This window comes from Numida meleagris, chromosome 6 (genome assembly GCF_002078875.1).
Source record: "Numida meleagris isolate 19003 breed g44 Domestic line chromosome 6, NumMel1.0, whole genome shotgun sequence".
NCBI lineage: Eukaryota > Metazoa > Chordata > Aves > Galliformes > Numididae > Numida > Numida meleagris.
Window position 1 is genome coordinate 7,400,319 of NC_034414.1, and position 17,737 is coordinate 7,418,055.

Genomic DNA, 17,737 nt, shown 5'->3' on the forward strand with positions numbered 1-17,737 from the left:
AGAAAAAAAAAAGAAAAAGGTTTTAAAACTCTAGTTTTTAATTCCAACTACCCTGCACTCTTTGCAATCATCTTCCACAAAGCAGCATGTAAATTGGCTTACGGGCTGAAATAATGTCATTGTTTTGCTCTAAATAACATACTGAAGGAAACAAGAAAAAACAGGTTCTGTTATTTGAAAGCTAAAGCACAGAAATTTTACTATTCATCCTTTTATTTCCTCATCATGATAATGAAAAAAATCTTGGGACAATTCAGACTGCAGTCCTGAAACATCTGGAGAAAACAACATTTAAGTTATAGTCCTGGATGTACTCCACATTCCCATGAAGAAACCAGAATTCAGGTTGACTAACCTGTTGTAACCTGTATTTCTTCAGTCACACCCGTATTTTCAAACTCTTCTGCACTAGCAGAATCCAAAGTATCTAAATCTAGCAAACGAAAACAGCGAATGTGTTAGCAGACTGTCCTAAATAATTTTTTTTTATTACAAAATCATTTTTATTTCCTTTATAATCGTTTCTGTGGAAGGAATAGATTTGTACCCCAGGGATCTACATTATTACATCTTCACATGGTACTAAAGAATCATTTAAAATGTACCAGAATACTTTCACACAGAATAAAACCCCGAGGCCTGGGGGACATCCATTGTTTTTATTTACCCACTCACCAGGTCCTTTGTTCAATCCCTCAAAAAGTTCACAACAAAGATGTTTTCACCAAAACAATGTATTAGGTGAGAATCTCCAAGAGCAGAATCTTTCTGAATATCAGTATTCACTGCAGAGCCCTTTATGCTGCCCCAGTGAGGAAATCTCCCACGTTACAGAATTCAATTACCTGTAACATGAACAAAAGTGATCGTAGCTCTGAATCCTTCAAAGGTCTCCGTTTCATCAGAGTGAAAGACAACCAGCATCATAGAAGAGGAGCTTAGAACAGGTGCTGGTAGGACAAATCCACAGGATTTAGCTAAAAATGAGAAAGCAAAGGTTCACAGCAGATTAAAATGCAGTTTTTCATACCTACCTTTTTCAATAGTGCATACCATGGAATGCACAGAATGTAACAGTTGTTACACAAGAGGGTAAAACAAACAAACCCAAACTATGCACAAGAGAGGATTAGATAAGCAGACTGAGGCTGAAAGACTGTTCTATTATTCCTGTCAGTTTGTTCAGTAATTATCTCATAAGAACAAGGAGACTCTTGGCATTATTTCACAAGATATTAAAGCAGCACTCATGGTCATAGGTTGCCATTACATGTAGATTATATTGGCAACTTGGGTTTCCAGGTCAGCGCAGAAACGCTGACAGCTGCCAGTGCTAACCTTAATATCAGTACCAGTTAGTGCTGAAAAGATTTGATTGGGACTGGTCTGTCTTTCTTTTGATGTAAACCAAAAGAATCTCCATCTAGGCCTTAAGAATCATCTAGAGTGAAAAACTGGATTCTGACAGGGAGAATTCCTGAGTGCTTCTGTTCTGCCTGGCATCATTACTATAAAAACAAGTAATTGTCTTATGCCTCCCCCCTCCATTTTTTTTTAATATACATGAATTCAGATTGCATTCCGTATAGAATTTAAATACACATAACTGTTGTTAGATGTCTTTTTGTCTCCATAAGAGGAACAGAAGTACCAATACAAGCAAGTATAATCAAGGTACTGAAACTAGTACCTACAGCAACACCTGAGATTCTGGCAGCGAATTTCAGTTTACACTATAAAAGAAGGCTACTGAAAGTCATAAAAGTAACAGGTCCCCAAAGTATGTCAAAATTAAAAGCCAAACCAATTTCCTCATCTTTTCCCACATCTTCATACACAGTCACAGCATCGTAAGTGCAATCTTCACTCTCTTCTACTTCAAAAGACTGGTATGTAAGCTTTAAAAGAAAGAAAAAGAAAAAAGTGAACCTTGTTGACTTCACAAATTGAAATTCAAAGCTCTAAACAAGGCCTTTAATATTCTCAAGGATTCCCACAGAGTCTGGTCTCTGTGGTGTTCAGACCTCTCACATCGCATTAAATTTGCTAGAAGAATGCATCATGATAAAATTTAAACCAGGAAATCCTATTTTACTATAACCTAAAGGAGAAGTCAAAACATATCTGCCTTTTGGGACAGAAAGTGATTTCTCTCAACTGTGTCCAACAGCATTATTCAAGCTTATGCTGCTAGATCTTGCTTGTCTCTAGCTGCATGCTTTCTTGTCAACTAAATGATGCCCACTGTCATTCCACAACACAAGAAAGGCACATATTATACCTTGATTACATGGTCCTCTGGTGCACAAATAATCCATTGACAGTCTGCCAGATTGCTGTAGTGCTCTGGATAGTGCATACTTTGCAACACTCCTTCTTCAAAAAGTACAGCTAAGGACTCACAACCAGAATCTGGAAATCCAGAGAAAAACAAAAACTGAGGCACCCATTAAATCATTCACACACACTGGAAAAAAAAAAAAGGAAAGAAGAAAGGACTGAAAATGACACCAGCACAAGTGGGTAACTCTACAGTCTGACTCCCAGGCTGCTAGCAAGGCAACCTGATCTTGCTGTGGTGTCCTTGTTCACTGCAGGGGAGTTGGGCTAGATGGCCCTCAGAGGTCCCTTCCAACTCTAAGGATTCTATGATTCTACGACTATAGCATGTCCCCTTTGCTACAGGCAGCGTACTACAAAATGAGTTACTTGTGTGGGAGTGATAGAAACGCAGGACACAGGCATGTCAGAAGAACATTTGCCAATTTTATTTGGAAATGAAAGTGGAGATATAGAACACAACCGGTAGGTAAGACTTTCTTGCTATGCAGTGGCAAGGGCCCCCAGAGGGGATTCCTCCCTGTACTCTGCCCCTACAGATCATAAAGGAATGAGACCGGTTGGAAAAGCTGCAGAAACAGGAACAACATGCGCTTGTTTTTAAAAGTATTGTCCAGACTCAGGAGATGGCCCTTGGACCTGCTCCCCAGCAACGATAAACCACTCTGCACAGCAAAATTGAAAGTAGCTTTCACCTGGAAATTTGTCTTGTGTGACTCATTTTATTAAGTTTTAAAACATTCTATAAGTAGAGAAGAAAATTAAATCCTTCCAGAGGATTTTGGGTAGAGGCAAAGTAACAGGAGGTTTTTTTCTGAACAGCATCTATCCTGTCTCTTCCTGGCATCCCAGTTTTTCCACACGCCAGCAAAAGCACACTTACCTCGTTCATCATACCACCCACTTAGGAAAATCATAGAAGTTTTCTCTGAGTTAGACTTACTCGGAAGAATATCTGGTGTAAGAGCTTTATAAGTCATAGAAAAACCAGTTCCATAATCCTTGTTGTCAGAAACAAATTTTAGCCTTATATTATTGGAGCCAATTAAAATAGGTAATGGAAGATCTCCTCCACAGAATTTCCCTGAAACAGAATTTCAGAGAATAATCACTGTTCAAAGTCTTCAGTCATTTGAGAAAACTCTCATGTACAATTTTTAGCAATTGCTTATAAAAATTAATAGATGAAATAGAAATTGCCTTTCCATTCCTCCCTATTCTCTATTAATCTGTTAGCCCAAATAAAAGATGCACATTTAAAAATCCTTGACGTCAGCAATTCATATGCTGACACAGTTCTCCAACAGGCATTTTTCCATTCTTTTCCCCTTCCAATCTCTCATCTTTCAGTTTAGATCACGTCACAATGTATTCCATCATGAAAACATGTGTAAAACACCATCAACTGAAACGCCCTCTCTGTGTTCAACCGCTGTTAGAATGAAAGGATATAGTGACATTTTTATAGAACAAAAGGACAGCAACTCACCAACAAGTCTGTTGTCTTTTGAATAGACCGATAAAGAGTCATAGTCACAAAATGTTTCCGGCTCTATATCGAAGTGGGAAAAATGAAGCAATATATAATTCCCTTCTGGTACAAACAGAGTCCATACACACAATCTGTAATGATAAATTTGCTCCTATTCACAAAACTGCAAGAAAAAGAAACAGCAACACAGGTACCAGGAATAGATTCTGGGGAAAGTCTGTGTTTTGTCTACTCACTGATGGTTTTGATAGAACTGTTCGGAACTTCCAGGAAAATTTAATTCTCCTTCACTGTCCAGGAGTTTGCCATCCTGAATACTACAAAATGCTGCATTGTAGAGTTAGAACAAGAAGAATCAGGTTTGACACATACATACAATCCTCTGTTACACCAAACATCTAGAGAATATCGTGAGACTTAAGACTGCTCATCTGTACCCTGTTTCTGATGGCAGAATGATGCTAGGTCATCCCTCTCTTCTATATGAAACTGCAGCAAATCATTTTTCAAGCACATAATTTAGAGGCAAAAACCAAGCTCTGCCAGTGCCCTATCACATTTTAGTGTAAAAACAGTGGAGCTTGCTCATCACCTTAAAGAAAGTATTTGTTAAATTATGATTTTGGTATAAGGATTTTTCAGAGAGGAAAAATGCATACCTCAGGACGTAAGCATTTATTGCTGCCCATTTGTAATAAAATCCGTAGCTATTTTGCAGCAAGATACTTTTGCAACAGTAAAATATGGGACTGGAAGAAGCAGAAGTGTTTTTCTCTGGATAACTATTGCAAGAAACTACAGGTACCTGTAAAAATGCCTCCTCTTTGCTTTCCTTCTCTTTGCCAAGGTAAGGCAGTAAGACGTTTATTAAAAACGAAGTACACACACACAGAATCAAAGTATAACTTCAATCGTAAAATAAATTATATTCAGGAATAGGATGAAAACAGTGGGTTTTTTTTTACATTCAATTCACAGAAACAGACACCAGATAAGCAGATAGATTCATCAAAGATGAGCAGAAACTACTACCAATTTACCTGATTTTTCTGTTTATAATCTATACACTTATATACACAATCAACTTTATTAATTAGACTTCACGTGTTGAGGTTCTGTTCTACATTTTCCATTAATTCTATTTGCATTTCAATAAATTAATGCCTTATACAAATTTGTCTTGAGGGAAATTCCTTTTTGAAGTCACTGGCACATAAGTACTCTCTTACATAAGAAAACTGGTTACTGAGCTAGAAAAAAAAACTACGTATTTAAAGTATGCATTTTAAAGTGCATTGATAAGTCATGCTATAAATATGGTTCTTCCCTTCACAGATCACGTATCAGATTGTTTGAGAAGGCTGGTTATACTCTAATGCAGGTATAAAATGCTGAAAAAATACTACTCACGTGTGGAACTCTTCATTTTCAGATCTAATGAAGGAGGGATAGGGAAGGGAATGAAAAAAGAATATATTATAGTTTCACATTCACAACGTAGGCTTTATTTTTAACAGTGTGAAATAGTAGGTTTATACAGCTAGCAGTGATGCAGATTTGAATTCTTGAGGACATAGTGCCTACAGTAAACTACGCATGGAATCAAAATTGCAAGTTCAGGCAAAGCTGACTTCAGAATAACCAACTCTAGAGAAGATACGTCTAGAATTAATAATGCATTGATAGGCCTCTGCTCAGTCTGAGCAGCATTCTCTCTGCATGTTGAATAAATACGACACATCTCAAGATAGGGTAGCAGAATCCAGCTACCGCCTTATCACCAGGGACACAGAGATACTAAACCTGACAGCAGTAACCGTCCAGATTATTCACACCAGCGCAACAGTGTAAAAAAGTAGGTAGTGAAACCCAGCACAAGGCAACTGAGAATTGTGTCCCCACTTCATTTACCAAATCACTTTTTCTGTTCATTGGAGCCAATACTATTTAATGAAAATTACTTTAATTAATCTTTTTTTTTCTGAAAACTCAATGATCCATTCTTTTAAATTCATATTGAAAAGACATGGCCCTTCTCTTATTTTTCTTTAATTGAAAACATATTTGTCAGAAACTAAAGCCTATTCATTTTTCTTATGAAAGTCCTTTTTTATTTATATTTTTATTTTTTATTTTATTTTATTTTATTTTTATTTTTTATTTTTCTAATCATCAGTTGAAGGTAGTTTCTAATGGGAAAACGTTATTATTTTTCTCCTAAAGGTGAAAAGGTATGACACTCTGGCAGAAAGAATGTGGAAAATATTAGTACTATATCTTGAAAAGGATAAAATTAAATGAAATACGATTATGAGACAGAAAAATGACAGATGTGAGAGAGAAATTTTTGTGAAGACTTAATACCAGCGCTCATATTTTCTTGAATCCAGGAAAGCACTGCACTGAGGTCTGTGAATATTCCTGGAGAGCCTCTTTCGTAATGTTTCTTCATCTCATTACCTCTCCAGCCACGAGCACATCCCATCCCCCAGGAAATCACACCAGCGAGAATCCAGGTACCATGCTTACGTCGGCATAAAAGAGGACCCCCAGAGTCTCCCTGTAAGAACCCCCAGAACTCACAGGTCACAAACATGCATGTGTACTACTGAGCAAGCCTTGAAGAGTTTAGTGAGTCGTCTGCTGTAGCATAGTAATAAACTTGCCACACAGGGAATAGTCATTTGGAAAAAAAAAAAAAAAAAAACATTTAAAAAAAGACTTTGCTTTTTATTGTGTTTAGTCAGGATTGTGATGAGAGGAGAGATGAATTAATTCACTTAGGTGCATATATATGCGGCGTTTCAGCATGACAAAAGGGACAAGGATATTGTTTGCTTTTCCATTTTAAAATTTTCCCAAGACTAGGAACAATCATTTTTTTTCTTGTTCTCCAAGGCAATACTTTCTAACTTCCTCCATACCATGCTAGGAACATTCGTTAATCAATGTTTATCAAGTGCTCTGAAGTTTAAAAGCTCTAAACATTGTGACACTGGGATGCATTGTGTAATTGCTGCCAGGAACCTCTCATGCAATTCACACAATGATTAAAATAGATCCAGGGAATTAAGTACATTCTCCCATACAGATCCTTTTAAAGAATTCACACGTCAAAAAAAAATACAAAATTTACAGTATATTTATTCACTTAGGCACCTGGAAACTTGAGTTTCTGAGAAACTCTTGTAAGTACACAAGGCCCTCTGTTCAACTGACCTGACAGGCATCCTTTCCTCCATCCGGAAATCCAGCACACAGTATAGTGTCACTTTGGATGGGCTTCTTTAAAGTTGACATTGCTCTCGAACATTCCTTACTATTTAGAATTGGTAGATTGACTTCATACAAAACCTGAGGGAGCACTCCATCTGAAACAAAAAAAAAATTGTTCAAAATGAAATGCTGAGTGGTGAACTTTTAACGTCACTGCTAATACACAAAGAAAAACACGCTGAAAACTTGTTCCATGTCTTCTTCTGGTTATGAACATGTTTTGATAAACGTACAGTTTTGCATATATTATCAGCTTTATGTGAATAAATTTCAAAGTGTCTCCAACATAATATACAGGTCCATATATTTTTGCAATCCATTTTGAACTAATTCGCAGATAGACAGAAGCTAGCAAAGATACCATTTTGAGATTACAATTCTTACGCTCAGTTGACAGTTACTTCTGGTCTGTCTACAGCTTATGCGGTCAAACTCTTAGCTGCATAAACACTGCATATTGGAACAGATAGAATTCTCAAAAAAAATCTAAAATTGAGTAAGAAAATTGGGTAAGAAAACGTTCACTGATCTGAAGACATTTGCTTTCTACGCAGATACGAATTTGCTAGATAAGTCACTGCCCATTTTAAGAAAAGGAAGAACACAGGAATGAAGGATTGACAACAACACTGCAAAGCCAGAATGTCGAAGAACAACTCCAGTAACTTACTCTCTCTTAAACGGCCCCAGCCACAAGTAGTGCAGATATATCCTGCTTCAAATTTTTCACCTGGATCAGGAAGACATGCTGGCAAAACTGATGAACCTGCCATACATGAATTTTCTTGATAAGTATTTGAAAGAGTGTCATCATTTAAAAAAAAAAAGTTTTATTTCTCACATAGTTCTTTAAAAGGCAATTATTTTTGTGGCGTCTAAAAAATTCATCTAACATTTGATAATTTATCTGTGCTATGGTCTTACTGAAGTTGAAGGTTCCATCCAGCTTGAGAAGGGCTATGTCATAGTTCATCGGCCTTCGGGGGTCAAAGTTTGGATGTTTAATGATATATTTAACAGGGAGTGTCTGCTCTCCATGCTCCCTGATTCTCAAATCATGCTCCCCTGCAGTGACATTCAAATACTTGAGTAGGTTCCTGTAGAATTGCAAAGTAAAAATTCAACCACAGAATCTTTGATATGAAAGGAAAAAATGTAGTTGTTTGTAAACAGAAAAATTTTACTAATGATACCTAATGCCTTTCAGCTTCAGATTTTAAAGTATAATATGTACAGTCAACGTGAGTTGAATCTGCCCTACAGCAGGAACTGGGAGATAAAAGAACTGCGAAAAAATACATTTTGCTACACTCCTATCTGTATTTAAGTGGTCTGCTAAAGAACCGGATCCTACTCTTGTGTTTAAAGTTGTTTGATCGCACTGCTTTTTTTAGTGGAAGATGGAAAATGTGGAATAGGGAAGTACAGAAAAAAAATAAGACTACTTCTCCAGTATTCTCAGTTCAAGTTTCAAAAACACTGTGAATCCTGTCTTAGGGTTCCTAGTACCAACTCAAAACATGCGCAAGGAAACAAACAAATAACAAAACAAAAGCAACAAGCCATCACGATTAACTTGTATTCTACTTCAAATTTATTCATCAACTTGATGACTTACTTTGTAATCAGGAGGCTTTATGCTAACTCAGTTACTGCCTGTCTTTCTGTAGTTACCACAAACTTCAGTTTTTGGCTAGTTTAACCAAGATGTGATCACAAACCATGTCCAATACAGATCAAGTTTATAATTCCAGATGATCCATTAGTACAAAGTACTAGCTACAAGATAATTATAATCTCTGTGAAGGCACAACTGAAATGTTGCCGACTTAATTTTTATTTTTTTTAGAGCTAAGGCTGAATTAACAGCACTCGAGATCAGTACTATGCCCATTCACCATTTTATTGCATATATGCTGCCAGCTGCTACCTCTGAAAAAAAAACATGGTAATCACCAGTCTGCATCCCAGCTTGTAAGGCTATTTATTCTTATTTTTGTAATGTTCAAAGGTTTTGGTTTTTCTTCCTTTCTGTTAAAACATGAAAAATACTGGTTACAAATGAAAGAGCAGGATCTGTCAGTAATGTCCAGAAAAAGATGCTACATTACACATGCTTTTACGATCAACGTTCTTCTGCACCTGCAGCCTGCTCCTGAAAGATCACATTCATACCTGTCTGAGACACAGTGAGCTGCCGTGACCACCCACTGAGCAGAAACAATGGTGCCTCCACAGAAATGCTTTTCTCTTCGTTTCAAGGAAACCTGTTTCACATAAATAAGACGTCAAATACACAAGATCTTAATATCTGCTCTGACTGCACTTGAGGAAGAAAGAACAGAGTATGTACGCTGGTATTCTTTAAAGAGTCACATAGCTAAGGTTCATGCTGCACTTCAGTCAAACGGGCTTTCATGGCATTCTTATGTTCCTTGAGCATAAGTGATCCTAAACCTTGCTGCTCCCCTTGGTTGTAACTTTGTACCTGGATAAAAGCAACAGACATATAATAAATGCCAACTCACTGAACTACTCAAGAGTGTGCGAGGTTACTGGTTAGTTGAGATTTTTTCCTTTGTAGGTCACTGGGAGCACCACAGAGCATGAGAGAGTCTTTGGCAACTATACCATAGTCTTTATCCAGTTAGTTTTTAAGCTTAAAACAGCAAGCACCACAAGGTATATCTTTTTCCAAACTGCAAGTCTGTGATGCTAGACAGTGGTTAGGGGTGCTGAGGTGTTCTTCTATTTCTGAGCAGTTTCACCCATGCCTCTTTACACAGACTAATCTAAACATACTCTTTCAGAACTAATGATAAAATAATAAATGATAAGCAAAAGTTTGTCTTGGAGCAGAACAGATCCATGTCCTCTCTGTCTGCTCCACTGAGTTTCACAGAAGCAAAGCGGAGCTCAGTGACACATTCTAAGTGGAAATAAGTATGAAGTACAACGGTTTTCCTTTTTTGTAATTTCTATAAAAACAAAGAAGGACTTTGTTCTGAAGATAAAACCACATTTGCTCGTGCAAACCTGCCATGGATGTGAGCCTTGTTTCACCTGGTTCCCCCCAACAATCCGAGTGAAAAGGTTAAAGTAACTCCACGGTTTTGTCTCATGAACTTTCTGCCCACACTTATGATCTGAGGGGTAAAAACAGGAAAAAGAAGGAATGATTTAATCTAATTTTTTCCACTTTTGGGTAAAATACAAGGCACAGTCACAGCCTGAAATGTAGGTTAGGTGCAGTGCCTCTACCAGGACAAGGAACCACACTTTATAATGAGCTGCCCAGACTAAATCCACACTGGGATAGTCACTGCACCCACCATTGCCACGTGAAATATACAGTGAGGAAAGAAAAAACAGGATCCTGAGACAACATTTTTATAAAGAGATTTAGCTGGTACCCAAAATAATTTGGTACTGGGTTTAAAAATGGGGAAAAAATAAAATCATCATCCGTTGGATGAGAAATTTCTAGGTTAGCTGCATCACATTTGCCTGTATGGCACAGTAATGAAGCAAGAGAATATTGCTGGATAGAAAGCTACATTTTGGACTGCTGAAATGAGCAGCTTATTATAATGCTTTAGATAACACATCTGTTTTGACAACCAGACTAGAATTTTACAAAGAAAAAAAGTGGTTTGCAGAACTTTGGAAATCAAGAAGCAAATTTAAAATGGAAGCATAAAAACAGTCAAAGCTTTCTCTTCTAGTTTGCTATAGATTAGTAACTCTTCACGAAGGAAAGAGAACAATTGCAATCGATAACTGCGCCAAAAAGACGTATACTCTGGATTTTAAGATGTAAGACAATGTAGGGGAAGACTCATATTTTGCTTGCAGCCCACAGGTAATTTACTAAATTAGGACCTTCATTAATTTGTTGCAAATATGAGAGTACTTAATTTAGTTGTTTATAATTCATATTTACTTAATTTTACTCATTCTGAACCATCAAGAAATCAGACAGAAGTTGCTTGAAAATTACTCATTCAAAAATAACATTATGTTACAGACTTGGAATGGAACAAAACCAAAGAACTAAAACCAGAAGTTAGAAATTCTAACACTACCTTGTGCCTAGATCTACCAGCTCTGAGAATCAAAATTGCAGTGGGTCAAACTAGGGGAGCTTCTTTCACTGCCTATAAACAAAACCTTTAGTACATAGTAACTGCGTAGTTAAAGCTCAATGTGAAATTTTGATCCTACCTTTCTGAAGAATGTATGGTACAGCATGAGACCCTGTAATACAAACAATCCCCATCAGGAGTAACAGCAGCTTACTGGAAGTAATGCACATCTCGGGGTGCTAAGTGACAGTCTGAAAACAAGGAGAGTCCTTATAATGAAAAAGAAGCCCAAATATTGCACCACGGGAGAACATCAACTAATTGAAGTAGAAGTTACTCATTAATCCAGCCATAAAGCACTTAACTGCACAAGTAAGTTTTTCAAATTTAACGGAGCATGATTGTTTCATAAGACTTAATACATTACTGAAGTCTTTGCTGTAAAATACCAGCTGATATCCACCTCCCCTCCCACAATAATTGGGTTTTTTTTCCAAGCAAAATTGACAGAACCAGAAGCAGATATTGCATGCTCTGCTAGCAACACTTACCCAGGCTGATTTAAACACAGAAGCAGAACACACCTGAATAAAGTATCAATTAATATTTGCCCCAACAATTTCTATAGCTCCTGAAGAGGCAATACTTTTTTATTTCCTGCATACTTTATATTTAGCCAATTTACAGTCCTGAGAAACACAAGAGATTATAATTTTGTTGACAGCATGCTCGGTGCTGTATGAGACAAAGATAGCTCTCCGCATCACAGCATGGCTTTTTTTTTTTTCTTCAGAAAAGCAGTGTTTATATCTCATTTCTTAAAAGCAATTAAGGAGGACAGGGCTTAGCTTTTTTAAAATATTTCAGTATTGCTTCAGCCAGCAACACCAGGTCCAAGTCACTTTGACGGCTAAGTTCCATTTCAATAACAAGTTGAGTGCAAGTCTCCTAGAAGGCTGTCTGAATCCTAAATAAAGAACATACCAGAAGCTACGTTAAGAGATCTCAAAAAACAGAAACCATAAGATAACTTACCCCATGAATTTACCACTTTAAAGTTTTGTGTCATCAGTTTTATAACAGGATAACAGAAACCAGTTTTTACCCTGAATATACAATTTCATTAGAAGCAACTGAATGCAAATGCTGTCATGGAAAATGTTGCTGTTGTTTCTTCTTTTACAAATATACAGAACTTCTTTAGAATAAAGTTTTTCTACTGGCCCTGCACAGACATTTAATTCTGCAACTTCTGAAACCTGCATCACCAACATCATTTCAGACAGATAAGATCAGCTGTAATCACAAAAACTTTGAAAGCTGCTTTCCTTCATTAATTCATTTATGTTTTGCAGGGACAAAACAACAGCCTCAAATCCACAATATCAGTTCTGTATGCTGCAGAGCTCTCTGATTATCCACCACACTGACATCCCTTGGAACGATGCCATCCAACAGGACGATGTGAAAAAAAAAAAAAGAAAAAAAAATCTCAGCAAGGACACTGCGCAAACAACACCCATCAGATTATTGATAAGAATAAACATCCGGTCCCCTGGCAAATGCAGAAACAATCACCTCATTTCAAATTTATGACAGAGAGGCAACACTTACTGTGCAACAGCCAACGAGATCAGGAAGAAAAAGCACAGAATGGCATGTTCTGTACAACCTGTCCCTTGTCTGGGATGACAAAACAGGAATACAGGCTTTCTTGTCTAACTATTCTTTATAGTTCTCTTTTTTCTTTTTTAATCTTTCCCCCTCTGCAGCTATCTTTATACAGTACGCACAGACAGAGGGAACAGTAGTTTATCTATTTCTCTCACTAGCTTGCTTCTGTTGCTCCTAAAACTTGCAGCTTTGGCAAGCAGCACTGCCAGCATCATTCCTGAAAGAAAGGCAAAGGTCGGATCTTACGACAATCTCCATCCACCCACGTGCTCCGAATCCCGCTGCAGAGCTGGCCTCATCCTGTTAGCATCCCATATCTTTGCACATAGGTTGCTCCGAAAGTAATGTCCCGTATTTTTTCCATGGAAATTACAACAGATACAAAGAACACAATAACACTATTTGATAGAGGAAATTCTCAGCTACAAAACACTGTTTTTCAACGTAGCCACCACCATTAGCTATGCATTTTTTTGCCAGTGATGAACACGAGCCTCCATGCCAACTTGTAAAAATCTGTACCTGTGGAGGTGACCCATTTTCATCACCACAACTGCTGAAAAACCCAATGGCTCGCTGTGCTCACATCCACTGGTTGGTCTCTATAAATGTTCAGCAAGCATCGATGGATGTCAATGGGTGCCACTGTTTCTGCATGGAGGAATTCAATTCTACACCTTTGCGTCATCCACACTTCCATGTCAGATGCAATTTTGCCAGTGTACCTCTGCTTCCATCTGTCACACAGCAACAAAACCTAGTGGAATACTGGTAGGAAGGTTCAACCTCTACTGCCATACTGCCAACATATGCCTCTGACATCATGGGCTCACACAATAAAATAGGAGGCATTGCTTTCAGAGCAGCCCTCGTAACTGAATACTTTAAGGACCCCTTTGCCCTTCAGGTAAGGTTAGTGGACCACTGACATGACTAGACTGAAAAATGGGCTTTTAAGGTTCACTGATCTTCTAAATTTTTTGCAAGGTCACTGCTAGAAAACTGGAAAGCCAATTTATTCAATAAAAACAATAATTTTGTATTTCAAAAAAATGTAATTGATTAAATACTACACTTTATAAATGCTTTCATATATTACATTTATGACTCCAGTAGTTCCTGGGAAGTACAAATCTACTGAAAGTAGTTTTTAATAGGGATTAAATGTATTTAAGTTTTACATTAACTTTAATTTATAAACAAATTTATTTTACACCAATTTAGGTCTACTGTAATTCCAATTCCTTGATTCAAATAATGCCTCATTCCAATGTAACAAGAAAATCCAGTTTAACTCTTATAATTACATTATTGCCTAGCATTTCCCTAAAACAAGAGGCATTTAATATGCATATAAAAGACCCTGAAAAGAATCATAACAAAAAGATCATACAGTTTTAATATATTTACAAACAAACCACACATAAACACACGCACACTGAGAATGGTTAAGTTTTTGTTCACTAGTTTCAGACAAAGCCTTCCTCTTATTTCCAAGATCAACGTTGAAAAGCCGAAGGAATTCCCTCCTCGAAATCATCTATTCCCACAATTAAAATATTAAATAATTGAGGAACTCACAAACATATTTCCTCCTCTACAAATAGAGTCTCATCTCGGGAGAGCCATGCCATTCTGCCACATTACACCTTCAGTTTCTGTGCTTGCGATTCATGTACTTTTTGACCAGCAAAGATCATTTGATAAACTAATTCGACCTCTTGCATAATACAAACAACAGAACCTCATCTCAACATTCCCACATCAATCATGGAGCTCCTTGTCAGGCTATTTTTATGGTTTACGATCATAGCAAGGTTTGGCAAACATTGTTAAAAAGATCTGTAACCTAATCTTTTGCTAAAAAATGCTCATAATGCTATCAAAATGGCCAGAGACAAAAGTTTTCATCTAAGACCATTCTGAACTTAGTGAATTTCCACCTATTAATAAAAAACAGTGCTAATGATTGATTGCTACTATACCAAGGACAAACAGTAATTGTTGAAAACGCAGGGCAAATGCTTCACAAGTGATCCAGAAATTAAAATATGTTCCCATACTCCTTGTAAGTCCATGGCTGCTTTAAACTAACACAAGTTTAGGCTGCTACCAAAAGGGCAGCTGCGCCAGTCTCCAATTAAAGCACTTGTTGCTCTTCCCTTTGTGCTATTCTCAGATCTGGTCAAGCTGTGTGGAGAGCTAAATATTAATCTTTTTTCATGTACCTCCATTTCCTTTTATACCTGGATTGGTTTCCTGATCAAAGCTGTTATTCAAAAATTGAATGCTTGTACCAGCACAAAGAGGAACAAATGCAGGCACTAGACAGATTGACCCATTCTTTTCCACTGCTGTCTCCACTTACAATTTAAAATACCTAAACCAACCAGGAAACTGGGCTTTGTTATGACTTCCTATCTGGCTCTGGTTAGCAAATACACCTCAGCTAGATGTCCTGCAATATTTAAGTATCAACTACCACACTCTGGGAATTATGAAGCCCTTTTTCTTACAGCGTGAAGATCCTTGAAAGAACAAAGCATCATAATTTTTTAGCAGCATAACAGAAATTAAAAGGTACATTCACCCTCTATCTCCATAGCTCAAATAGGATAGTTGCTACCAACCCTGCACTACCTACACCCGCTCCTTACCGTCCCAAATATTACTCAATCTGATATATCAGATTCCCTTAGATGCAGACTACATTCTAAGACTTTGTGCTTTAAGCACATCCTCCCACGCTACCACTGCGTGCCCATTACAGCCATCAGCACAGTTGAAAGGGAGAGTGTTCTTGCCTTACAGAGAGACATTTAGTTAAGCTTTATTGCTTCTAATTAACTAAAGCTAGAACTCAGAGGGAGCAGTAAAACAAGAAAGGTTAGCTTCAAATAGTGTTTTTATTTTACTTTTATTGCACTCTCCTAAATTCTTACGTCGATCTGTCAAGGCACAAAACAAACTGTACGATATCAAGTACTTTCAAAAGAGTACTAAGTGGAATGAAAATCCACAGAAGTTCCCCAAGACTTTCTTCCTCGTGTCATTCGCTCTCTGGTTACGAGAGTTTCCCACACAAAGACAGAATGCGACTTCGGAAGCGAAACGCACTAAGCTCCTTTTCATTAGGCAAGGCAAAGCAGAATAGTTGCTATACTAGCCAAAAGTGATTGGAAACCGAGAACCAAAGGAAACTACACCTGCTAGCATTTTCCTGCTTTTCACAATAGCTCTGTTTATCCCGCTCTTAGAACTCAGCAGTACACAAGTATCATAGACAAAGGCTCAGTTACTTGTATCTGCAGTGGATAATACTGCGAAATACATTTTTCCTTGGAAGTTAAGCCTTCTCACTGATAGTGATTTTATCTTTCAAAGTAAACAAGACCAAAACCCAGCAAGATGAGCAGTGTCAACAAATGCAGAAGAACTGTGGGCTATAAAAAAGCATAACGTGTTAAGATAGAGGCCTAAGCTTTCTTTGGATAGGGTCCAGCATTACACGAACAGCATAACTGATTAACTGGGAAAGGACAAAGGAAGAGAAAGGGAACAAAACTGGGCTTAGTTTATTGCAAGCAGTTGCAGAATTTGCAATATCTCAAAGATTGCCATACATACTAAGCAAGTCAGTGAGAGTCGGTGTACCCGGTTGCTTAGCTCCCAAACTTATGGCATCCTCGCAGGAATGTTTTGTTGCTAACGAAACAGTCCAAACACAGTGGGAGCTTTTCAATATAAACATAAATAAAACCAACGCAGGAACACCAAGGCATTCATTTCACATAATTGTACTGCCTTACGCTGAGCTAACATACCGGCTATTACTGGTTTTGTTCTGCACGTATCCAAGATTTATGCTTAGCCCCCTTCTCACCCTCACGTCCAGGAAAATAAAGTCTGAAATACAATAAACGTGAGCTCATGAGGCTTTGTACCAGTTAGTCATTATCAAGACAAAGGACGTACGGCTCTTCTTCTCCCCACTCAGCAGGCATGTCAACGATATGAGAAATATGGTCAGTGCTAGCGAAACAGGCCCTCCACTCCCACCAGCTGCCTTAGCTGGTCTGCACTGCTTTGCAAGCGTACAACAATCAAGTCCATCCATCCCCCCTCAGTCTTACCACAACCCACTGTTGCGATCACATGCGTAAAGCTGAGCCTTCGCACAGCTACTATTGCAAGGCAAGTACATCTATTACTGAGCACATTTTTATACCACACAATGCTTTGATGAGGACAGCTGAAATGATGCTAGTACAATTCAGCACGATTTAGCAGAAAAAAATATCCAAACAGGTTTTGTAGATTAGGTGACAGACTTTTTTTTTCCAAAAAATACTATTTATTCTCTTAGCACCACGAATGACATAGCGCGTTTTCCAGTATAGTTATTTAAGCCACTTAAATATGTTTATATGTATACATGCAAGACTTGAGATTCTTACGTTCTCTCGATAGGAATCATTTGAATGAGTTTACATTCAACATCGTGTAAGAATTCTCAACTATACACGTATCGACTCTCACTTTGTTCACTGCTTCTCTCATGTTTGGGCCTGATACTGGACACACGGATTTACAAGCTCTAAGCATTCATTCTGATTAAGTATTTCTATAATGGCTTTAGCATTTTATCATGAAGCACAACTTGAGAACATAAGAGCTCAAGAATAACACTTAGCATAGCTGTTTTATGATTGCATTATAAATTTGTTTGAAATACCTGATCATATAAAGAAGGCATACAATGATCATTAACAGGTGCAATAGTTCTTCAGATGCAAAAAGAAGACCTGTAACCTCTTCCTTGCCCTTAGCACGAAACAAATCAACAAGACAACTATCCCTCCTTTATCCC

General features: G+C 37.6%; 1 protein-coding gene across 4 annotated transcripts in view; it reads right to left on the reverse strand.

Annotated features, from left to right (window-relative positions):
* Positions 1–13,507, reverse strand: part of OVCH2 (ovochymase 2) — a 20,254-nt gene extending 6,747 nt beyond the window's left edge. The window contains exons 1-17 of one of the 4 annotated variants that reach the window (XM_021400952.1): positions 12,808–13,507; positions 11,333–11,444; positions 10,145–10,254; positions 9,284–9,375; positions 9,065–9,139; positions 8,033–8,205; positions 7,779–7,874; positions 7,052–7,203; positions 6,197–6,392; positions 5,243–5,266; positions 4,069–4,159; positions 3,830–3,963; positions 3,284–3,424; positions 2,282–2,412; positions 1,805–1,898; positions 846–977; positions 356–433 (exon numbers count right to left, since the gene is read on the reverse strand). In XM_021400952.1, the coding sequence (XP_021256627.1) occupies positions 356–433; positions 846–977; positions 1,805–1,898; positions 2,282–2,412; positions 3,284–3,424; positions 3,830–3,963; positions 4,069–4,159; positions 5,243–5,266; positions 6,197–6,392; positions 7,052–7,203; positions 7,779–7,874; positions 8,033–8,205; positions 9,065–9,139; positions 9,284–9,375; positions 10,145–10,254; positions 11,333–11,423 (1,810 nt within the window). In that variant the 5' untranslated portion in view covers positions 11,424–11,444; positions 12,808–13,507. Of the gene's footprint in view, positions 1–355; positions 434–845; positions 978–1,804; positions 1,899–2,281; positions 2,413–3,283; positions 3,425–3,829; positions 3,964–4,068; positions 4,160–5,242; positions 5,267–6,196; positions 6,393–7,051; positions 7,204–7,778; positions 7,875–8,032; positions 8,206–9,064; positions 9,140–9,283; positions 9,376–10,144; positions 10,255–11,332; positions 12,161–12,807 lie in introns of all 4 variants that reach the window. The other 3 variants (XM_021400951.1, XM_021400953.1, XM_021400954.1) reach the window with 3 other exon arrangements.